This window comes from Candoia aspera, chromosome 10, assembly GCF_035149785.1.
Source record: "Candoia aspera isolate rCanAsp1 chromosome 10, rCanAsp1.hap2, whole genome shotgun sequence".
Lineage (NCBI taxonomy): Eukaryota > Metazoa > Chordata > Lepidosauria > Squamata > Boidae > Candoia > Candoia aspera.
The window spans coordinates 17948813-17973892 of NC_086162.1; the positions used below are offsets into that span (position 1 = coordinate 17948813).

Genomic DNA, 25080 nt, shown 5'->3' on the forward strand with positions numbered 1-25080 from the left:
CAGAACCACTGGGAGTCCTGAAGTCACTGTGGCGATTCTGGCTGAAATCTCCACCAAGGCCACAGAGAGACCCTGAGTAAGTTTCAGGCACCGAAACTGACACACGGTAAGACCAATCATAGGAAACAGAGAGGCCAATATCAGTCTCAATAGCAAGGAAGGTGGTAGTGGCATAGCCATAGAGCTTTCCCATTGCAAGGGTGATGGGCAGATTCATTAGAAGGCCATTTGCCTAAGACAAAGTCAGGGGAAGAAAGTTCTGTGTCAAATTCATGGGTGCATTTATTGATTTAATTAATTTGTACACCGCCCATCTCCCAGTGACTAGATGGATGGATCAATCAATGGATCGATAATTAGACAGACAAGTGGATACTTCTCAGGTAAGACAGAAAAGATTTTCTATTTCCAGCCCAACCTCCTAATGTTGAATGTTATTCTATTGAAGACCTGGGTGGATGTTGAAGAACGGGAAGATGTTACTCAATACCAAGCCCAGGAAACACAAGACGTTCTCATTCAAGATGAGCTAGTACTGGCCTGGAATTAGGGATACCTAGAATCAACTTCCCACTCTCCCATGCAACTCACTGTGCAACTGTGGGTGGTCACACTCTCTTGACCCAACTTATTTCTCAGATTCTCAGGGCTGTTGTTGGGGAGGGGGGGAGAGGAAGAGAAAGACCTTGAATCTCTACAAAGGTAATTCGAATTTTATCTTTCTTTCTACTCACATTTTACCACTGTATGAAGTAGATTCCCAACATCACTGAAAAAGACTCTACTTGATCAACTTGTTCACAGGGTTCACATTATATGTTTAATTTGATCAATGAATTAAAGCATTTTATGGTTGAACCAAGGTTAATACGTTGTTGTATGCACATCTACTTAAGTTTGTTGTACAGACAGGGTGTGATGGGCTGTAAGAGTAACCTTGAGGAACAGGAGGAAGAGCCACAGCCAAGACAATGGTTAGATAAAAGAAATTTGAGTCCAAGGCAGAAATGTACAGTAGTTTGAGAAAACATCTCAGACTTGACCCTCCCTAGTCTTCTTAAAGATAAAGGGAGAGAGGGGGAAGATACTTCCATACTTGCAAGATTCTGTTACTGTAACTTTATAATAGTAGTATTAGCCTTCATAACGTTGGTTTCCTTGTCTGGTCTACCTCAAAGGGCTGACACAGAATCATTATAAAGCAGTTTCTTTGATCCCACAGACATTCCAATGGAAACCAATTAGAACTTATGATACTCTTACCTTTATTAAGCCTTTCTGTCCTTCTCCTACAATTATTTGTTCCCCATAGATTTCAAGTTCCAACTGCTTTACCCAAGACACCGAGATGGAGCCTTTATGCATATTTAATACTTGAATCTTGAAGCCTGGAAGCTTTCCTGGAGGGCCACAATATGAAACGAGGGTGTATTTGCAAGCCCCTTGAAAACTAAAGAAAACACCATCAAATGTGATATAGTTTGAAGGGCCATATAGATACATCATGCCAAATGTCACTGGGTAACAACCCCGTACATCATCCACAACTTTGCACATTTCCTGAGCCTTGCAGGCATGTTCTTGACATTCCATTGGTTGAGCAGCCTTCTTGCAGGAGCATCTTTGATTACAAGTGTCCGCTAGGATCACTTGTTCTCCCAGCTGGTAATAGCGGCCGTTCAGTGTGCAGCCACAGAGATTCAGAGGTATGCAGACCTCACCATTTAGAACATAGCCTTCCCTGCAGAAGCAGCCTGAGATACAGGGTTTTTTGCAAAGGACAGGGGCCTGGAGATTGACACAGGTAGCAGGACAAGCTGGGCCACAAAAGTCATAGTACTTGTTAGCTGGACAGGTGATACCTGAAAAGAAAAAGATCAAATGGGCTTGGGAATTCATCAGCCATCAAGCAAAGCAATGCCCCAGAAATGTTTTTGTAACATAAATAAACTAGGTTCGCTAGTACAAAGATGATCACTGTCATTTTCAAGGGCAGATGTTATATACAGATGTTGCACCTTTACTTTCAAATACATCTACAGACATTTTCCAATTGGGAGCTGCCCTTCTTATTTTGCTTACTGCATCCTATTGCCTGTCGCCACTTCATCACCTTCACACCACTAATGGTGCACATCTCGTCATAAGCTTCAACGGCCATACAGAACATGCGATTGCCCGGCCCGTACTGGCATAGATCATAGATGCAGGATTCATAATACAGGTCTGGGTTATTGTGCCAGTGACATTCAGAGAAAGGCCCTGAACTGTTAATTAAGATTGAACACATTTGTTTGTACTTGTGTTGATGTGGACAAGGAACAAGGTCCTCGGTGTCGTTCTTACAGCTGAAAGAGATATGCAAAAAACAGAGAGTTACAAGGGCATCATTACACATCATCCAGGAGGCTAAGCTGGGTAGTACTAGCTGATCTCCCAATTAAAATATTCTGTACCACTCTTCTTCTGAAACACTGTTGTCCTGATGTCCTCTAATGTATTGGGACCATCAGAATTTCTGGGTCTTCTGATTCCAGGGCATTCTAGCTTTGGAGATGGGGGAGAAGAAGGATCATCCTACCGTACTGAGCTGGTGTTTGATATCCAAGCATTTCCAAACCGTGCATCATTCAGAGCTTTCTCTCCAGAGGGCAAAGTTTTGTCATCAGTAGCGTCACCATTGAAATTGCCACACATGCCACACAGCTGATTCTGATACTCTGGACCCACACGTATGAACACGCTACTAGCCCCGTTGAACTGGATTTCAACATTAGCTTTGGTTCTCACAGTCAGCATATTCCTCAATCTCAAGACCTGAGCAATGGACCCTACATGGGCTGGTAGCTGGGTTCTTCTCCCATTAACCTGCCATAAAAGAAATGCTGTAAAAGTTTCTGTGGTGCTAACTTCATCTTCTCTGAATGACTGGCTATGTTGCTAAACAATGAATTGATGGAAGTCTAGAACTGACACTGTCAGCAACAAAGTAGAGATGTCCTAGGATTTGGACTGTTTTTTTTAGCAAACCCACTTCCTTTGCTTTTCCCAAACTAATGTGTGGCTCATAATAACAACAAGAAGATGTCACTTAGCCACAACTCACATGGACAGCTTTGCCTCGCTCCAGGAGAATATGGACACTCGATTGGGGTGTATGAAACCAGATTTCCACTCGGTAAGCAAAGGAAACTCTGGGATTCCGGAAGTGTCTGTTTGCAATGACAACTCGGAAGGAAAAATCCAGAGAGGAGTTGCAAGTGTGAGAGATCTCATAGTCGCAAATACCCTGGAAGTGGACCCGTGCACCATCGAATGTGAAATAATGAGGGTCTCCTGTGACGACGCAGGTGGTCAAGAGACGGTGGCAGCCATACCGTCCCCCCTTCAAGGTGCACCACTGATCCATCTCACATCTAGCTGGGAAACAGTTAAAATTGCCATGGGAGTCACAACTGCATTTTTTAGCACAGCCAGGCAGCCAGATGTGCTCTCCAACCTGCATGGAGAACATAGAGGTCAAAATGGGAGATGCAGTGAGAACAGAGTAGATGGTTGTCATCTATTTTTGTGTTGTCTAAAGATCAGAAAGATACTGAATTATAACTATTGAGAAAATTGACTGTCTGACAAGGTTATAAGTCATAATTTTACAAAATGGAATTGTGCTGGAATTCTATCTTGTAACATCTAACAGATAATTTGTTTGTTAATAGCACCCCAGACAGCTATTACTCCTCACTCAGAAAAAGAAGTATCTTGCTAATTGATAAATGGCACATTTAGATATGGTGTGCATGATCAAATTAACAAATAGTGAGAGGGTGCAAGAAGAAAGGCAAGATCATCATTGTTATAGAACAAATGAAGAATCTTCATGGCCAGCTTCCATACATTTTCCCCCTTTCTGTTGCTCATTCAGTGCTTCTCTGCTCTGTTCAACTTCCCAGATTGTTTTGCTATGTGATCTGCAGGGTCTGTTGAGGAGATGGCACCTGATTGATGGCACCTTCTCCTCAGCCCCTTCACCTCTCCTAATTCTCTCCAAAAGCTTTCTGCAAGCAAAGTCCATGTTCCACCACATTACACGGTGTTGGCTTTGATAAGATGGGGCATCTCACTTACTTTATAATAGTATCCATCATGCTCACAACCGCACTGCTCCAGCCGGACACACTTGCCGCCACTCCGATAGTACCCATCATCACAGAAGCATCCTTCAGAGCAAGGAGTGCCTGGGATGCCCTGACGCCAACTGGCAGAGCATTCCTTACCCACAGGGTTGTTGCAGAGCTCAAAGTGACTATGTTCTGAGCACTGAAGATCTAGGAGGAAAAGAATGGGATAATCTGAGAGGCAGCAATTTGTGGATCTGGGGGGACCTGTGTGAGTTCTAGTCCAGACCTGGTAAAGAAGTAGGGAGAGGGGGGAAGGAAAGAAGCAAAGGGGTGCTAGAAAGAGTAGGAGAAAACCCCACCCAACACTAGTTTTGGCCTACAACCAGCCCACTATGTCCAACAATGGCCTTCAACATATGGAAAGACCCCTTCCCTTCTCTCTCTCATTATCTATCCAGTCAGCCTTTCTGCCTAGCAATGCATCTGGAACTCCCCGAAGAATGGAGATGAAGAATGGCTTCTTGATGGGATGTCTCAGAGCACCAAAAGCATAACTACCTAAATCCATGAAAGATCCCCAGCCCTTCCTTTCAGCAAAGTGATATGGATGCTTCTGGAAAAGATTTCATAGGGTCAGAAAAGGGCAGTTATCTTAGCCATCCGATTTGTTGCTATTGTAACGTTACAGCCAGAAGTGAGAAGTAGTTTGGCGTTTCCTCCCCCATAGCTGTTTTGGAAGGGAAATACAGGAAAATCCTACATGAAACCTGATATTGCCCCTGTGACGTGGGTGCCATAGAAACCGTGGCCCATGCTCTTTTATATTATCAGTTTTACAGGGACATTTGCCACCAGTTGACTGTTCCCCTTTTATTTAAATTCCCAGGGCACTCTGATAGTTTATATTTACATTATCTGTTAAACAACCAAGATAAATGTATTTCTTTGAAAGCTTTCCACTACATTATGTGTAAGCTTCGCCCACAAATGGTTGCTAATAGTTATTGATATTAGGGGATAATTTTGCTTATTTTATAGAATGTATTTTATTGGTCAATAACTGAAATAAAGTTTCTATCTATCTATCTTCCTCCCCCACCACAATCCACATTAGGTGGTTCTAGCAGGCCGCTAATGGCTTCACCAACAACAGCTGGAAAGCTGCATATTGTCCACCCAAGCTCTAGATGACAACAGTAGATGAACATTCACAGGTCACCATGGGATGGGCCTTCATGGGATCCAGAAAGCATATAAGCTTTGGATGGTTGGATCCAGAAAGCATATAAGCATATTTATCTCCTGTAGGGGAGCATTATCTATATCTAGTCTTCCTATATCACATAGTACAAAAACAAAATGGCATGTATGATAGAGCCATGAGATACATACAGCAGAAAGTTTCACTCCTCCAGGCAGAAATGTTTAAGTTTTTTCTTTGGCAGGCTGCTGCATAGTTCTGGATGGAGTGGCATAGGGCGTTGTGATCGAATGCAGAGGTGCAGAGGTCCAATATGCAATCATACGTATAGTGCTCAGGGTTAATTTGCGAGTGACAAGACGCAAAGGGCCCATGGGGATTTTGGATGATCCAGCATTTGTATTTCGCCTGAATGAGCTGTTGCTTCTCCAAACATATTGGGTAGGAATCAGCAGAGACATCCTTACAACCGGTCCCTGATCTCCAGCTCGCAGCAAAATGGAAGGCATCCTTTCCTAAAGAGCCATTTGGCATCACAAAATCATCAGCGGCAACCCTGTTGAAGTTTCCACAGAGCCCACAGGTTTGTCCCAGGTATTGGGGAGGAAGGACAACGAAGAGGCTATGCGTCAGGTCATAGCTCACCATCAGGTTGAATTTTGTTTTCAGAATGATATATAGTCCATGCCGAAAAATGACCGTCTCGCCTTGATTGAGGTTCACTGGGAGGTTCACAGTTGCTCCATTGATCTGGTTTGAAGACCCAAAGACGGTGGGAAGACTGGTTAATCTGGAGGTCCATCAAGAACAAACAACGCGTCTATTTTTACTCATTAAAACAGTGTTTCTCAACCTTGGCCACTTTAAGATGTGTGGACTTCAACTCCCAGAATTCCCCAGCCAGCCACAGAGGCAAGTCAGAGAACTTCAGAGGACTAAGGTGACTGGGAACAGAGTCACTAAGCAGGAAAGGGTAGGGATCAGCAGTGGGAAGAGCTAAATTCATACCAGTAGAGTTTTCTGGATAGAGAGCCCTCTTTCCACTCTGCCTCTTCCTCTTCTATGTACCTGCTGCCTGTCCAAATATCTCCAAGGCAATGCATGTAAAATCGATAAAACTTTAAAGCATTCTAAACATACAACAGCATTATAACTACCATTCATGATCTAAAGGCTTTCTCAAGATCAAAGTTCAATAGAAGAGTATAGCATTTTGTGGTGGTATGGATAGTCCTCACTTAATGACCATTTATTTAGTGACGGTCCAGACTTACAACAGTGCTGGAAAAAAATGACTTACAACCGGTGCTCATACTTATGACCATCGCAGTATCCCCACAGTCACGTGACGACAATTTGGGCGCATGTCAACCAGTTTACATTTATGATCACCACAGCATCCCATGGTCATGTGATCACCATTTTCAACCTTCCTGGCTGGCTTCTGGCAAGCAAAATCAATGGGGAACTGTGTGATTTGCTTAAAGACCATGTGGTTCACTTAACGATGCCACAAAAAGGTCGTAAAATGGGTCAGATTCGCTTAATGACCGCTTTGCTTAGCAACAGAAATTCCGGTCTCAGTTGTGGTCGATCAGCGAGGACTTCCTGTAAAAGCTATGCCCCCCCTCCCTAAATATCTGTGAACTGCTTAATGTGGCCTTGTAAGAAAATATTTACAGCAAGATGAATTGACCCTGAGAGGCAACAGGGGGAAGAATCAGTAAGGAACTGATGGCCCAGTAAACCAAATTGTTTCTGTTCACCGACCATATCTCAAAGATAGTATAGCCAGCATGCTGACCCATTAGGAAGGGATAAATAATGGGAAGGCCATCCAGATGGGTTTATCAAAGCATTCCAATGTCATGCTGTGATTTACACTGAATCTGCCTTTTCCTTTGCATTTCTTTGAAATGCAGTAGGCCAAAGATATGTAAGCTGTGGTTCTCCCTTTGCTCAGGGCTGCTTAGCGAGCTGCCAATGCTTTGTTGGGAATCAGATGCACATTGTAGTTGTTTGAAGGCTTAATAACTGCATGTTGTATCTTCAAAGCTATTGGGTTGTTTTAAGCGAGCCAGGTTTTGGCCACCATTTTGAGAGTCTAAAATTTAAGGTCCACCTCCCCACTACCAGGAGAGGAAGAAGGAAGCAATTTTTTACTGAGTGGAACAATCTTGAGGAATTTGTCATGGTGCTAGCTACTGTTTTAGGCAGCTTTTAAAAATGTTTAAATAAATAAATAAAGTCAGCAGGTCAGGTTCAGCAACAGCTTTCAGCTATGGCACTTATATAGAACAGCCTTACTTAGAGGGTATATAGGTAGTCCTTGACTTATGACCACAATTGGGACTGGAACTTCTGTTGCTAAGCAAGGGGGTTGTTAAGTGAGTCATGCCCAATTTTACAACAGTTTTGCCATGGTCATTAAGTGAATCACCACGGTTGATAAGCAAATCACTGCAGTCATTAAGTAAATCTGGCTTCCCCCATTGACTCTGCTTGACAGAAGCCAGCTGGGAAGGTTACAAATGGTGATCACATGACACTGGAATGCTGCAAGCTGGCTGCCAAGCGCCTGAATTTTGATCGCATGACTGCAGGGACGCTGTGATGGTCATGGGTGCAAGGACCAGTCACAAGTTGTTTTTTTCAGCACCGTTGTAACTTTGGTAGCTAAACAATTGGTTTTAAGTCAAGGACTGCCTGTATTTCTCTGAGACATCATGTTACTGCATACCAAAAGCAAAGGCTGCTTCTCAGATGCCCTCCTTGTATGCTTCTTATAACTGGAAACAGAATGTTGAACGAGATAGACAAAATTAGGGTAACATCTCAAAAAGTGTATTTCTCCATTTCTCTCTCTAAATACATCTTCAACTTATTTTCTTATTTCTCTGAATTTGGGGACTATGTTTTTTGCGATCCTCACTCCTACCTCCAACTGGATCCTAACAATAATCCCACAACCAGAACAGTTTTCTCCAACTTGGTGCCTCTAGATATGTAGGGACTACAATCTCCAGCATACCCACCCTTGGATCACAGTGATAGGGAATTCTGGGTGTTGCAGTCCCAACAGGTGCCTAGATGGATACGGCTGCTCGAGGCCTTGCCCAAGAGCTTTACCTTGATGGTCCCCCAGGAACCTCTCTGCAGATGTATCTGATGGGCATTCACTTGAACAAACACTTCCGATGTCATGGGCAATGGCTGGTTGGTTAGCTTCTCATTCTTCACCTCGACCCTAAAGAAGGGCAAGCCTGCAGTGCTTCCACACAGTTCCGCCAAGACATATTTGCAGGTCCCGTGGAGTTCATAATGCTGCCCGTCAAATGTGGTGTAGTGAAGATACCCTGACACCTGACAGAGACCATTTGAGAGCTTGTGACACCCATGAATGCCTTTCTGGGTGCCACAGAACTCTCCAGGGCCACAGGAGGAATTGACACACTTCACAGCATGGCTGGTGCTGTTACAGTTGCAGAAGCTCCAGCAATCCTCTCCCTGCCAGAAATCTTCCTCAGGCAGGTAATATCTTCCATCGGAAGTGCAGCCACATTGCTCTTGGGCCACACACTCCATGCCACTCCGCACAAACCCAGGGTTGCAGTGACATCCTTCAACACAACCGGTCTGGCAGCTGGAAGGTATGGCTAAGGAGGCACAAGAAGAAGAGCAGGAAGGTCCACAGAGATCGTAAGAGCTATTGGCAGGGCACAACAGCTCTGGGGAGAAAAATACACACATGTCAAAAATTGAGAATGCAGAAGTACAAATCCTTTCTTATTACTTAACCTAAGAGAAGAGGAAGGCAAGCTGAGAAGCAGTATTTTGAAAAACAGACATCTACATGGTAGATTGGGGGAACCCTCCAGGGGAAACTCTACTGCAAGCTGGATATTCAGGCACAGCCCCAGTCGTTTAATTCTGAGGTGCTAAACAGCAAAAGGTGGGATCACACTCAGTTTACATAGCAGTGATAGGTATCCAGATAGTGGGGGGTATTTGGATGCATCTGCCATATTAATGTCCTGTAATGCTCCAGAGCAATGCAGTGGCAGGGCTGTCATGGGAAAATCTAAATGGAAGAAAGGCCCAGCTTCCCAGGATTTTTTTGGAGAAGCAGAATGAGATTTAAAAAAAAAAAACTAGAAAAGCCCAGAGCAGGTGGTAGCAGATGGGTCTGGTGACCCTTAACAGCTGTCCAAAAATGCCAGATTCTGACACTGAATGTCTTTGTTCAGTTCTACCTCAATTCACCTAAGGGATATTTGTAAGTATCAATGAGACAGACTGAGAATATGTAATTTTCACGAATTTGATGCTCTCTGATTATTTGGGGGATGCAGTTATTGAAAGTGGCAGTGCACACTTCTGGAAGGTGACCAGTTAAGGAAGGCTGTTCTGAAGTACAGGTAGTCCTCACTTAACAACCATTCATTTAGTGATGGTTCGGACTTACGACAGTGCTGAAAAAAACTACTTACAACCGGTCCTTGCATTTACAACTGTCACTGCATCCCAAAGTCACATGATCACAATTTGGGCACTTGGCAGCTGGTTCATATTTACAATCATTGCAGTGTCCCACAGTCACATGACTGCCATTTTCAATCTTCCCAGCTGGCTTCCAGCCAGCAAAATCAGTGGGGAACTGTGTGATTCACTTAACAACCACGTGGCCTGCTTAACGCCCACAGTGATCCACTTAACATCCAGTGCAAAAAGGTGGTGAATTGGGGTCAAATTTGCTTAATGACCGCTTTGCTTAGCAACCAAAATTCCGGTCTCAATTGTGGTTGTTAAGCAAGGACTACCTTTACCATGAATATGCATAGTATTATTATAACACTAAGCATGTAAATCAGCAACAGCTTACCACACCCAGTCACCTCCCTCCAGGGCTGAATGGCAATTCCACGGCTTTGGCACTGCTGAGCATATGTTCCCAGGGTTTTGCACAAGCTGCTGCCAGAGGTGAGACACGTATCCTTCACACAGTTCTCAAAGTGGACATGAGCAGCAGCAGGGTCCCTGCAAAGTCGAAATGGCCCATTTGGATCCTGGATGATGCCACAGGAACGCAAAGACCGGTACTGAGATTCATCACAGGAGGGTGGAGGCCCAATGACTGTACAGTGGAAAGGTGAGTTAGCTTCTTTCCAGCTATTGCTGAAAGCAATGGGATCAGAACCAAGACTGCCATTGGGGTTTCGGAAATCGTCACTCTGATTTCCATTAAAGTCTCCACTGAGGCCACAAAGGAACCCAGAATAATTCTTGGGAACAGACACCGACACAGAGTATGACCCGTCGTAAGAGATGGAGAGACCAAAATCAGTCTGAACATGGATGGAAAAGCCACTGCGGTAAGCATGGACCTTTTTTTCTGGAAGAACAAATGGCAGATTGACCAGAAGGCCTTTCACCTGAGACAGAAAGGAAGAGAAGTCAAGGTAGCATTGTTTATCATGCACAATAAATCAGAGTAACTTTTGCGATGTGGCACCCTTTTAGATGGACTGGACTGAGACTTCCATAATCCCCAGCCAGGGGGAGTCAAAAATTGCCACGTAATTGTAATTATAGTGGGACGAGCTAAAAATCATTAAACAGGTGATGAGTGAATACATAAACTGCATTTCATAACTTTAAATTAAATTAAAATAAAATAAAGACAAATATAGGGTTTTGTCCTGGCTCTGCCAACTTCTGGTATGTGACCTCTATATGACTCAAAGTTGGTTAGGGTTTTTTTTTCCTGTTCCAGCTTCTACAGCTATTCTTGGGCTTGGCCAAAGCTATTTTAGGAAGGAACAGACCATTCTTATAACTCCAATAAATATTTACTGAAGTGGTTTCCCTCTATGACGGTCCACAGTTTTCTCAAGGAGACTTTGGTTGTACATTTGTGGTGAAACCACAGAAAGTGAGAAGAAGGGATTGAATAATAACTACAGGAAAAATCTCAACCAAGGAATTAGGTTCTGCAGGCACTGGTCAGAAGCAATAAGCACATTTGTTTTATGTGGTGAACATTCTTCAATTATTGTGATGCTGAATTAGCCATCAGCGATTACATCTAAGGATATGCTGCACTTTGGATCCAAAACCAAAAAGGTGATTCACAGCACAGGTGGGCTTGCATACCGTACCTGTTGGGACCCTCTTAAAGAAGCCATGTCTTTTCCCAGGCTCAGATAATAGCCACACAATCCACAAAAATACACATTTGCATTAAGGAGATACCAGCAGCACAGCAAAGCACCGTTTCATCTTTGGATCCGAAGCATAGCACTGCTGTGAGAACTTCCAAATGGTCAGCTTGATGTATGTTTTATTTATAAAGCAAAAATGAATTCTTATTTTCCCATCCTGATACATTATAACCCTATGCAGTAAGGTTGTGGGAGGAGAGCCTTGTTAGTCTATGGTGGTGGTTCTCAACCTTGCCAACTAAAAGATGGGTGGACTTCAACTCCCAGAATTCCCCAGCCAGCAGAGTCCACCCATCTGGGAGTTGAAGTCCACCCATCTTAAAGTTGGCAAGGTTGAGAACCACCCGTCTATGGTATCCAAAAATCAGAAGAAGTCTGACAGCACTTTTTCAGACTAATCGATTTTATTAAAAGGCATAAGCTTTTGCGAGCTGCAGCTCACTTCATCAGATGCCATGGAGGTATATTACACCTTCACCACTACACCACACTGGCTCTCACCTTAGCTGGCACTGGAAGGATGCATATGAATATTTAAATATTAGCAGCAACCAAACTAAAGAACATAAGAAACCACCTTACGTACGGGTAGGCCTCGCCTAACGACAGTAATTGGGACCAGAATTTCCATCGCTAAGAGAAGCGGTCGTAAAGTGTGATGTCACATGACCACACTGCTTAGCAACAGCAGTTCCAGCAACCCCTGGTTACCATCATTAAGTGAATCACTGCATGTTGTTAAGTGAGGACCTCACCTGGCCGTGACTTCCGACTTCCTGCCAGCTTCCTGTTTGACTTTGCTTCTGGGGAGCGGGCAGGGAAGGTCGCAAATCATGACCACCTGACTGCAGGACACTGCGACGGTCAGAAATGCAGACCAGTTGCCGAGTGCCTGGATCATGTTCACATGACTGCGGGGGCACTGCAATGGCCAGAACTTCGAGGACTGTTCATAAGTACCACTTGTTCCGTGCCATTGCAAGTGCAAATGGTTGCTGAACGGGTGGTGGTTAAACAAGGACCCCCAGTATTGTCCTTACCTGTATTTTGTCATGCTGATCTGCCATCATAACGATCTGCTGCCCATAGACCTCCACCTGCACCCGGTAGATCCATGTTGCTGCCAAAGAGGCTCGATGTTCATTCTGCACTTTGACAGTAAAGCTTGGTAGCTTGCTCAGTGGGCCACAGTACTTGCTCAAAGTGTATGTGCAGGTCCCTTCATAATCAAATGCCACTCCATCAAAGGTGACATAATGGGGATCTCCAAATACCCAGGACCTGCCAACTTCCTCAGCATAGCACCCCAAGACACCATCCACAACTCTGCAGATTTCCTGAGCCCTGCACGCATGCTCTTGGCACTGCATAGGGTGGGAAGGGTGCCTACAGGAGCATTCCTTGCTGCAGGAGTCTGTCAGGATCACCTCGTTGCTCACTTCATAATACTGGTTGTTCAATGTGCAGCCACAATGGCTCAGGGGCACACATGCTCCTCCACTGAGAATGTAGCCTTTGTTACAAGGGCAGCCCTCTCTGCAAGGCTCAGAGCAGAAAAGCGGGGCAGTGGAATCCAGACAGCTAGCTGGGCAAGCCGTAGAGCAGACTTCATAATGGCTATTCTCTGGACAAGTGATTTCTGATAGAGAAAGGACACACGAGGAGGAGAAAAATCAGAGCCAGACCATGACATTTTGTTGTATCAAACCAAGTCCAAATACCTTCATTCTGCACATGTGAATAGTTAACTACGTTCTGCTGCTCCATTCAGACACACGTTCCACCTCCATCTGTATGCAGCCTTCTCCAGCTTGATGCCCTGTGAATGTGATGCATCTCATTTCCAAGGTGCTACCACCATCAGTGGCAACAACCGGCAGGATGGGGAATTCTAGAAGCTGAAGCCCATCACATCTGGAGTACACAAACTTGGAAAAGGTCTGTCAGACTCCACAATCAAATGGTTGAGAAATCGTCTGATTGTGTTCGCCTGCAAGGAGTTCCCAGCGAGTCAGAAGAAGAGAGGGGAGGGAGAATTGCAAGGAGTGTGAAATGCTGCTGTTTGGGTTTTAGGAGGGTGTCAAGGACCTTCTGATGGAGACATCTGTGGCTGGCAGTGTTGGCCATTGGAAGGAGGATGGGAAAGAGAAAGGGAGGGAATTGCTTAGCACTGGAATGTGTTAATTGGGGGGGGGGTTGCATGGGAACTTTTCGATCGCAGCTTTTTCCTTGTTCTGTGCACTTGTTCTCAATAAACCTGAATTCTGCATATACTCATTGTGCATGAGTTGGGTGAATATTGGAACTAAGGGTGCCAGTCTTTACAAGGTCCCTCTAATGATGCTATCGCAGAGTTAGATGGGAGGGGCTGAAAGAATATGTTGCAATAAGAACATGGTAATTGATGGTTCACATGCATATACACTCTCTCTCTCTCACACACACACATTGTTTTTCCCACCCACAGAAAATCTACCAATCTCTTTCTTTAATGTCTCCCACATTAAAGCTATCAGGATAGTACTACCAATCATCAGCGTCATTACCAAGCGGAATAGAAGATCAGCCATGAGGACAGAGCAGATTATTCCAGCATATTTTCTGCCATTTCATGGGCTGGAAGGAAGCACATCCCACCAGTTGTCTGGGTGTGTCCTTAATCACATTAATTTTACTTCTTAGGAGATCAGAATGTATAAACTATATCTCTCTGTAATGAGTAGTTCCTGCACTGTGACATTTATTAAGGGGTTGAGAGGTTGTTGGTTAATTTATATTTGTTTGTTTAGTTTTACTCACCACATAGTGTCTCTCCTCTCCACTGCCCAACTGTGATGTTGGCTGCCTGGCAATGTTCAGCGTAAATATGGAGGAGATGGCACAGCACGGTCCGGTTGCCTCCAGATGTGCAGACATCATCAAGACACACTTCCATAAAGCTAGAGACAGGCAGGATTTGTGCACAGCTAGCAAAAGGACCCGGGGATTTTTCTAAAATGCCACAGTATTCTGAGCTGGAGTAATTGGCCAATTTAGACAAGGGGCAAGTTGATGGCTGTTGGGCATCCCCACAGAGGTCCTCAAAATTTTTGGCCTGCCAGCTTCTAGCAAATAGAGCAACCGATGCCACAAAGGATCCATTGGGGGTTAAGAAGTCATCAGATGAATTTTCATTCAAAGTTCCACAGAGGCCACAAGTAGCATTTTGATATCTGGCAGAAACAGCAATCTCCACATGTTGGTTCCCAATATAAGAAACTGACACTCCAATGTCAGTATCTATCTTCACAGAGAAGCCACTCTTACGCACTCGGATCTTGCCACCAAGTAGGACCACTGGAAGAAGGGTCTTTATCCCACCAATCTAACAAGGGGTTCCATACAAGAAAGTGGAATCAAAGTTACTGCTTTCTTCTTAGCTAGATTGGATCTATCTATCTATGTAGTCACTAGGAGTCAAAAACAACTTGACAACACATAATCCATCAATCAGATTGGATTTAAGGAAGTGTTGCTGGCATTTAATGCTACCTAAGACCCAAATCTGCATTCATGAAACAATCTAAGCTATTATGTCCCAATATATTGTTAAGTGGATTAACCATTAACTAACTGAATAGAAAGAGTAGATGCTTTATAAGCCAAGCATCTCCAGCTGAAACCCCAGTAACTCTATTTAAAAGGGAGCAAGAAATGACAAAAAGAAAAGAAACTTCCTTGGAAATAAATTCTGAAATGTGCCTGTCAAACAGAGGAAACAATTGTAGGAGAGATTATATCAGCTTAGTAGCTGCACACATCTACTGCATGAAAAAGGCCTGAATTTTAATCCCTGGCATCTCAACATAAAAAGAATAGATGCTTTTTAAAAAAGCTTCCAGCCTGAGATTTTGGGAATACCTGACATTCAGAAAGTTTCTTAGGAGATCGGAGAGTTAAAAAGCCTTAGCTGCTATTAGGTTTAGATTTGGATCTGAAGGGGAAAAGATGCTTTGGAGCATGCAGCTGTGCTCACATATCACCTGGCAGCCGCTCAGCAACTCTTTAAAGCAGCTGTGTCTTTTCCTGGGATCACATGACTGCCCTCCACAGCTGCTCTGCAATCCCAGAAAAACACGCATTGGGTTTAGGAAATTGCTAATAGGTGTTCCCACTTGCTCTGAAGCCTTTTTTTCACTTAAAGTTCAAAGTGCTGAACAGCCCTTATTACTATATAATAGCCTAGGAGGTGGGTTGAAAATTAAGATAGGCACCTCATAAGCTTTGCAAGTTAGAAGGTCCCACTTAGGCTCTTGAGTCCAAGCCCTGTTAAGGAATTAATCAAATCAGATCAAATCATCCCTAAACAATGGCTATCCAGGCTCCCCTTGAAGGGCAGATCAATGAAGGAGAACGAGTTGAGTCTGAAGGAAAAACATAATAGGAAATGGCAGAAGAAGGGCAGAGAAGATGGGGCAGAATTAAACCATGAGCTGAATTGGGGACATTAATTCAGATGACTTACCATAACGTGCCCAGTAGAATTGGTCATTAAAACAATGTCCTGCCCATAGACTATCATGCGCAAATATTCTATGTGTGGTGCATCTGGGGCTGTTCCTTGCACCTTGGCTTCCAACTGGTAGTACTTCAGGCTTTGGTTGTGCAAGGGTGCACATACCTGAGACAAAACATAAGTGCAATCACCTCGAAAATGGTACAGTTGGCCATCAAAGGTGGTATAATGCTGTCCACCTAAGACTTGGCAGGAGGCACTCTGGATAGGCTGGCACACATGGTACAAGGAAGCCAGCTGGCAGGCCTCATCTGCAGAGCAGCCTTTGGCCTGGCACATCACCGTGTGGGTGTCCAGCATGCACTGGCACTTTTTCTCACAGGCTGATTCACCCCAGAAGATGGCATTAAGAGGCAGGAAGTTAGCTGGGAAGACAAAGGACACATCACAAACACCTGTAAAGCTCAGGAGATTCATGCCACTTACTGTTTATTATTTGCATTGAACTAATTAACAAAAAGAAATGTTGAATACATAGACAGAAGTAACAAAATAATGCCACCCCCAAAAGTAACACCCACACACCCATTGTGGAATAAAAAATGCATACACTTGTGACAGGAAGCCTCAGACATTTATCTTGTGCAGAAAACAATTCCAAAAGTTTGACTAGAAATAGGAATCCATTTTCTTGTTTCCACATTGAAAAAATAAAACAAAACAAAAAACAACACTCACCAAATCCACAAATGCTTGCTGGCTATAAATCAGGTGTCAATTTGTCCTTACAATATTGTATAAAAACTCTTCTGGCCATTCCCCCATATGAAAAGTTCACAGTCTTTGATGTCCTGATCAATTCCAAATTTGGGGGATTCCATCAAGCAGAACACATGCATCCTTTAGATTCATGCTAATGTCCCACGTATTTCAACTAGAAATGTGACTATCAGCAAGGCGATTACCAGGACAACTATAGACCTTGAAGATTGGCTAGGTACATTATTTCCTAATACTTCCAGGCTGTTTTAATGAATAACAGAGAGGTACTGGGCTCATGCTAGGTCTCAAACACTTCAGAATCATTTTCAAAGGGTGCACAGCCCTAATAATTGGCACTCTGCTTGGTAAGTAAAGGTGAAGTTTTCCCTTGACATTAAGTCCAGTCGTGTCTGACTCTAGGGGGTGGTGCTTATCTCCATTTCAATGCCGAAGAGCCGGCGTTTGTCCGTAGACACTTCCGTGGTCATGTGGCCAGCATGACTACATGGAACGCCGTTACCTGCCCGCCGAAGCGGTACCTATTAATCTACTCACATTGGCATGTTTTCGAACTGCTAGGTTGGCAGGAGCTGGGACTAGCAACGGGAGCTCACCCTATCACGCGGATTCGAACCGCCGACCTTCCGATCGGCAAGCTCAGCAGCTCAGCGGTTTAACCCGCAGTGCCACCACGTCCCTATACTCTGCTTGGTATTTGTTCAGTATTCACAATTAAAACTCAAGTTGAAGAACAAGTACTCGTGCATACAAAGTCAAAGCAGGAGAGAGATGCTGGCTTCATACCTACGGAGTTGACTTCTGTCAATCATAACTTTGAACTCTCTCTAATTGACAGCAGTTCTCCAGGTAGAGAACTCTTTAACATCACCTGTGAGTTTTTAAGAAGACCTCTTGCAACCTTCCAGATGTTTTTGAAGACTGGTCAACAGATCTCTTATATAGAGCCATGGAATTTAAAGATGACAGTTTGACCCTGCAACACAGTTTGAACTGGGAGAGCTGTAAACGCACTTATTCTCAAGCATACTGATAATGCTATTGTGTTTACAGCTCTCCCAGTTGTAGTTTAGGAAGACATGTGGTTTATAAATCAGAAACCATGTCTTAATGTAACCTTTATTACATTAATATATATTATGAGGAAGTAATCATGGCATTAATCAGGGTAGGTTAATGTTATTGTGGCTACCCTGACCATTACACCAAACAGGCAAGCAAAAGCAGAGATATTCAGGGACCATCAATGGCCTATGTTTGAACATGGAGGAGGCACACAGAACTTAAATACTCCCTCCACGTTCTTTACCATGAAGCTCTAGTGCTTCCCCAATATTAATTTATTTGTATTCATGTTGACATGCTACTTTTATGCCTAAAAGCTTGCTGAACATCTTACTAAATAAAAAAAGATAAAAACAGCTGAATATTCTACACCTTCCCCTTGGGATAAATTAGGCACATTGACTAGCCATCATAAATTCATGGAAGGTCTATGTTCAGAAACTAATCCAAACCAACACCTAGGCGCAAGCCAGAGGACATTGCTGTTGACATCTGGCTAAGATTATGATAGGAATATGGCTGTCTCTCACTGGAATAGATGGGCTTTCAGCTGACTCCTTTGTGGCTTTTTTCTTATCGCACTGGGTAGCATTACATGTACCTTTGTAAACACAGCCATTGGGCACTGCAAAAACGTCCACCTCAAAGACCCAACGTCCAGGATCTATAACATTGCTTGTTGAGCTGATGTTAATTATGCCTGGAGTCCAAGAACCAGGAATATTGAAGTAATTGTCAGCATCACCATTATTAAATCCAGCCTATAAGGAAGAAAGGGAAAAAACATTATCAAAAGATGGAAGGTTGTTAAGACCAAGTGGGTGTCTGTTGGACTATGAGGCCTTGGCCTTCAATTGCCAAGATCCAACCTTAACTGTGCCACTAGCCATAAAATAGGCATGAAGATAAACTGGGTGGATGGGGATAAGGTAAATTCTCCAGTAAGTCATACTTGCCTTCAGATGATTATATGTATTTTCCTTAACAGGAAATTATATCCATGTAATTTCTTTGATGGCGATATGCCAGGCTTTCTATTGCCTTCTTCCCAAGTTGTTGTTGTTGGGGTTTGGGGGAGGGGGCTCTCCAGTCTAATCCACAGCGGCAAGGTTTCCTGGTGATATCTCACCCAAACAACCAGATATAACCTCACTTAGGTTTTTCTAAATCAAAGTCAGCTACCCAGTTGGACACAACTTCTCCAACCTGGGCATTTATCACTCCAGGACTTCTGTCCCTAGAATTTTCAGCAAAGGCCTTGTTGTTTGGGAAATCCTGCAAGTGCCCAGGCTGGGAAAGGCTGCTGTAACATGTACCTTTAGGAGAGACTTACCTGGGCAGGTGTACCCTCTAAGCCAGTATGAGCATCTCCACCACTAGCTTGCCCTGATATCCACTGGATATCCTGGTAATTCAGCATCACAAAAGACATTTTGCCATTGGAAATCAAAACAGCCTGGAATGTGTTTACCTGCAGAGAATTGATGTCTCATATACAATCAATAGGTAATGTTTCATTCATTTCCCTGCTTTATTATGTTTTAGCATTATAAAGGGGAGAAGCCCAACCCAAAGAACCATGCCCATTTCTTTCATGTGGTGATTACAATTGAACTCCCTGCCCACAAGATATCCAGTGGCAACTACATAAACTTTGCGTACATCATCATCATACCATTGATATGAGTTATGAAGTTTGCATTTGTCATCATTAGTCATTACTTGCATTTGCATCACGTGATGCAAATAATGTATATAACTTGTGCCGTTTGTTCACTGAATGACATCATGATGCAAAGTGTCACTTCTCCCTGTGACCCCTCAACAAAACCATCTACGTCCCCCTCTGAAGTTTCTAATTGCATCAAGAGGATGGAGGCATTGGGATGACGTTAGGAAAGAATCAGCCCCTAACTTCAGTGTTTAAGAGGTCCCACCATGTCCTCTTTTTGTCACTTAGGAAAAAGACATACTTCCCATGTATTCCAGCACATAAGAATGGATTCTACAAGACGTACAGACTGACCCTGAACAGCAGCAGAAGCAGAGTCTAGCTTTTAGAATCAAGTGCAGGCCATTTCCTTTTAGGCTGGAATGAGCTGAAGCAAAAAGAAACTAGCTCTTCATTTATGGTTTCCTTGATTTTGTTGGCAAGCAGAAGTTATTAAAACACAGTGTACTCTGGTCACAATGTCCTGAGAACTGTAAGTGCTTAATGAGAACTGTAAGTGCTTAATGAGAACCTTAAGTGCTTAGCAAATCATTGAATCAAAGTTTGCACATACCAGTTTATTAAGCTTAAGACACTGGTCAGCACCTAGCTTACTATCGGAGAAAAAAATTCTCAGTCTCACCAACTAAGGACAGACTTTCACAACCCTATCTCTTGCTACCTCATCACATTTGTTTTATTGGCTTTTTCACTTTAATGAGTACAGCAAGTTAATTTTTACTCTTGTCTAAATCCTGCTGCAGGAGTTTAGGTACCAATAGATGTGAAGCATCATGACCATTGTACAGTTTATACTGATAGACCTGCATGCTGGTTGGTCATCTGGGAGCCAAAGCCAATGTGTCATTAATTACATGAATGCAATTTGTATCTTTATAGCTTGTGTTGTCAGATAGAAGTTGTTGGAAATCTAACAATGGTTACTCTTTTATAGACCAAAGCCAGTTGGGCCTAAAGCAGGAATGATGAATTGCTACTTCAAAGGTTTTTTGTTAAGTAAATAAAAATTATGCAGGCATGATAGAACAGCCTCCCAACTATGGAATGAATACAGTTGGAAAGTGTGGTTCTTTCTCTCCCAGAATTAACAAAAACTGCTTCTGAAAGCTGCTATTTAAACTTCAACGGAACTTTTACTGCTCCCATTTGAAGAAGTTGGACACTTTAGAAAACAATAATCTTGAGACAGTGGAAGGAATTAAAAGATCTATTCCTCATGGTCTTGAGCTTTTTGGGGTTCCTGATTACATTGTATTATTATTTGGTGCTTTCAGGTCAGTCTTGAACCCTAGCCACTGACTCTGTGGTTTCCTTGAAAGCATTTTGGGAAGTAGTTTGCCATTGCCTTCTTCCTAAGGTTGAGAGAGGGTGACTGGCCCAAAGTCACCCAGCTGACTTTGTGCTTAAGGCAGGACTAGCACTCATTCATAATTTCCCAGTTTCTAGCCCAGTGCCACTAACCACTACACCAAATTGGCTCTTTCAGATTAGAAATACGTGCAATTAATTGTATTCAGGCTGCATTTTATTGAAATAGGTGTTGTTGTGTTGTTATATCAGGAGGTGCCCAGCAAAGCTCTTTCTAGTGAAAGGTCCCTCATTCAAGACCAGTTGAACCAGCATACCTTGGAGGACAATGATCCATAGAAAGCAACATGATCCCAGGTGGCCACAAAGGCCCAGGTAGCTGTGAACTTTTCATGTGGAAAGTAAGCATTTATATCAGCCGTGACTCTCCGCAGCAGCCCCTGGTCTTGGCTCTGCCTGTAGTATACCTCCCCTGTGATGCGATTATCAACATCAGCCCAAAAAGGAGCCACAAAGGCTCGGCCATCCATCAGAGGAAAAGGATCTGGGGTGAACTGGCTGACAGGGTTGCCAAAGGATACCACCCCATTGTTGTTCACCTGGAGGGATGAAAGTAGAGGCTTGTGGTGTGGTTGGGTGATAAATAAGAATAGCCTTGTAGAAGTCAGGAGAATACTTACATAAAGGGAATGATATTTCCGTCCATAAAAGTAGAAGTATTCAGAAATGGAGATCTCAGGAGATGCTCCATCATCTGCCTTTGGGGTGCTTCTGTCCTGATAGTTGGGACCATAAGGATAGAGCAGGGTGTCTGGAAAGGTCCCCAGAAAAGGTAAGGGGTAAAGATAGGTAGAAGACCTAATATGCAACATTCACAATGTCAATAAGAGTTGGTTCTCAGCTTGATAGATTCGAGCAACCATTATGTAAAGGGTCAACTGCAGATGTTCCTAGTATCAGGGAAGAGAGCCACCTCCCCTCCATTTGCTGTAAGGCTGGGCGAAAGAAAGTCAAAATGTTTCTGCCCTGCTGCACTGAGATACATAGGTTCTAAGTTCAAAATAAGTGCACTTGCTGGAATTCTTATACCCCCTACTCCTTTCATTTCAACAAATCTTATTGAAGAGAACTCTGTGAGGATCCTGCTTGGGAAAGAATCACATTCAGTTCAGGCAGCAGCCAAAGAGCTTGACGTCATCCCAATACTATGCATGTCGTTCTTTCAGGACTAATTCGGAACAAGACTTGTGCTATTGGGGATATCAGCCTTACCCAGCCAGGGCATTCACCAGAAATGCTTTTGCTGAGAATTCTGGGATCAGCCTACATATCTGAGGAAAGCAACTTCAGTCTGTTTGCATTTTGGCCACCCTCAAATTGGCCCTCATTCTCATGGCTTTTTCCTTGGTGCATTCTGACCAACCGCTCTGTGCAATTGATCCAAATTCGATTGTCTCTCAGACTTGCTGGAATATTTTACAGGTTTTACTGTATCGTTTGAAAGTCACTTACCCGTGTCAGGCACACTTCCCAAAGGCAACACTTGCGATACTTAAAAAAAAAAGGCAAGTGAACAGAAAGAGTAGCAAAAGCTCAGCCATGCCACGGTGTAACTAGGAAATCCAAGGGTTGCAGGCCAAAAGATGTAGAAGATACCAGTTGAATTTCCCACATTCCCCCCAACATGGCATCATTCTGGGGCATGGCAGGAAATTTAAATCTTAGTCCTCTCACTGGATACTATGTGTCGCTGCTTAGCAGTCCAGAAAGACCCACTGATGTATGGGGATCCCTGTCAGCCAGGAATTCCTCCTCAACTGTGGAACTCACTCTGGCCTTCTTACAAATTGCTTTTGGCCTGCCTCTAATCCTGAAATGTCCTACAGCATCCAGTTTTAAAATTTAATTATTTAATTTAATTTAATTTAATTTAAATCAGTTGCACATTTGGGGCAGGCGGAAGGGCACACAAACAGCCTAGGTGTCGCACAGATGTCTCTGCTACTACTACCTCTCTGCAGACTGTGAGATGAGTGGCAGCTTTTGGGGAGTGGAAATAATAGTGACAATAAAGTAAATCATGCTGTGTAATTTATCACACATGTTAATGAATAATGCATCTCAAAAGAACTTTGGAACGTACTCACCCAGGGCTAGGAACTTCATCAGCAAAAGAAGGTATGATCTCATATCCCCAACCATTCCTTTGATTCTTATATCAGAAATTATGCAGGAGACCTAAGAATGTATAATTTTTTTTCTGCCTTAATGTCGCTCTTAATAAATTGGTTTTTGGCAGTAATTCTACCCACATTGATTGAGAAAGCCCAGCTGTACACTTTGGGGCTTATTTCTGAGAATGTACTGTAAGTATAGGATGGGGCTGCATATACTTATGTCTAGCTAAGAGTCTACCGAATTAAAGCAAGTCTAACTCCAACAGCTGTCATTTTAAATTTATTTCCTGCTCAATCCATCAGCAACTTGCATATGAAAAAAAGAACTCACACAGTATTCAGAAACACGTTCTTTGCCTTTTTAAAAAATGCTATTATTTTACCTTCTTGATAGGAATTGCAATTCATTTTCACATACTGATAACCTTATTCTCATCAGAGGTTCTACAGCCTCTTCCCACCTTTCCTTTCATACTTAAAGCACCAGATCCAACTAACTGTGGCTGTGTTTAAAACACTTATAATGTAAATAGGGAGAGTTGGTGCTCCTGTCAATTCATCTTTCCCACCAACTCTTTCATTTTCTGCAGATTTACTGCATCTGTGACATGGCACTTTCACACAGGTCAATGTCACTCTCTTTCTGATTTTATCTTTCCAGTTGCCTATGGGGGGAGGGTGGGGAGGGCTGGGCTGAAAAGAAATGAGAGCAACTGATCCAGCAAGGCTTATCTGATGAACTTGGTCACCAAATGAGAATTTCCACCTGAATCTTTCTACCTTTAGCTTGCATGCTAAACCATGATTGAAAGATCATTGAAGTAGGGACAGATCAACAGCAATATTTGCAAAAGGGGGGAAAAAATAGAAGCTTTCCACCCATTTCATTCTGGCCCCGACATAAAATTCTTACCCATCAGTTGTCTGCAGAGCAATGCTTGAAGAGGTTGAAATCACCGTTCTTTGTTACACTCGGTTTTCTCAAATACATCAGGAGGGATTATATAGGATCTCTCAGAAAGTGCAATTGAGAACTAATTCTGAGCACACACACAGGAAAGAATAGAGTCATTTGTCAGCCCAGCAGGAGTAGAAACATTTTGACAAGGATATAACTGTTCTTTGGGTTTTCCCATTGTAGCTAAGCCTAGCATCACACACTGCAATTTAAAATAATGGATTCCCTTTGCATCAGCAACAGGGAGAGGTGGGCAGAAATACTGCCATAGCTAATTGTTTTTCTGTATTATTACACCATAAAGTAAGGGAGATTTAAAGTTGATTTAGCATCAACATGCTAAACCCATTGGCTGGGTTCACAAAACATGCTTAACCAGGCCAGTTACAAACCTAATGATTGCATTCACACATGCTATGTTTGGTTAGTTTTTATCTTGGTTAGATTAGTTTATGGCTTAGCATCTTGTGCGGATCCTGGCTTTTTGGTTAATTTATGGCTGCACCTACTGAACAAACACAAAAAATGTGTCATTTCAATAATCATATTAAGGAAGTAGTGTGAATACAGCCACACTAAAACAAGGGTGAGGAACTTTTCCTGGCAGAAGATACATTTCTGGTCTTTCAGTATTGTTTTGGCAGACCCATTCCACCACCACACCTACCCACAAACTTTTGAAGATGTCTCACGTGGTAAGATCTGTTGGAAAGTTGTGGGGGGGAGGAATCACTACCTAGCATGGACATGTAATGATGGCAATGATTTGTCAGTTGGATTTCTGCTTGCCATGCACCTAACAAAAGCATAGAAGGCAAAACAAGTCAGAACTCAGCTCCCCCATCTCCTTATATTTCCAACTAGTACATAAGAGCTTATTAAGCTAATTTTGAATGCCCTGAGCCTATGATACTATGGCTGTAAGTCAATCACACTGCATGGACACTGACAGAATCTGGAACCAGAGATGAGTTACAATAAAGGATGACCTTGGGCAGGCTGGTTCCCAGAAGCTCTGGATTCCT

The 25080-nt window shown here is 43.2% G+C and overlaps 1 protein-coding gene across 1 annotated transcript; it reads right to left on the reverse strand.

The window, feature by feature from the left end:
- Positions 1-3091: 3091 nt before the first annotated feature.
- LOC134503506 (alpha-tectorin-like) lies at positions 3092-23110 on the reverse strand. Its single transcript, XM_063312307.1, has 14 exons — positions 23068-23110; positions 22433-22471; positions 21601-21731; positions 21238-21519; positions 19214-19351; positions 18482-18641; positions 16045-16460; positions 14340-14904; positions 12581-13179; positions 10202-10751; positions 8449-8975; positions 5787-6069; positions 4126-4325; positions 3092-3499 (listed from the first exon to the last, which is right to left on the reverse strand). Exons 1-14 carry the CDS (start codon positions 23108-23110, stop codon positions 3092-3094), a joined length of 4341 nt encoding a protein of 1446 aa, XP_063168377.1.
- Positions 23111-25080: the final 1970 nt, after the last annotated feature.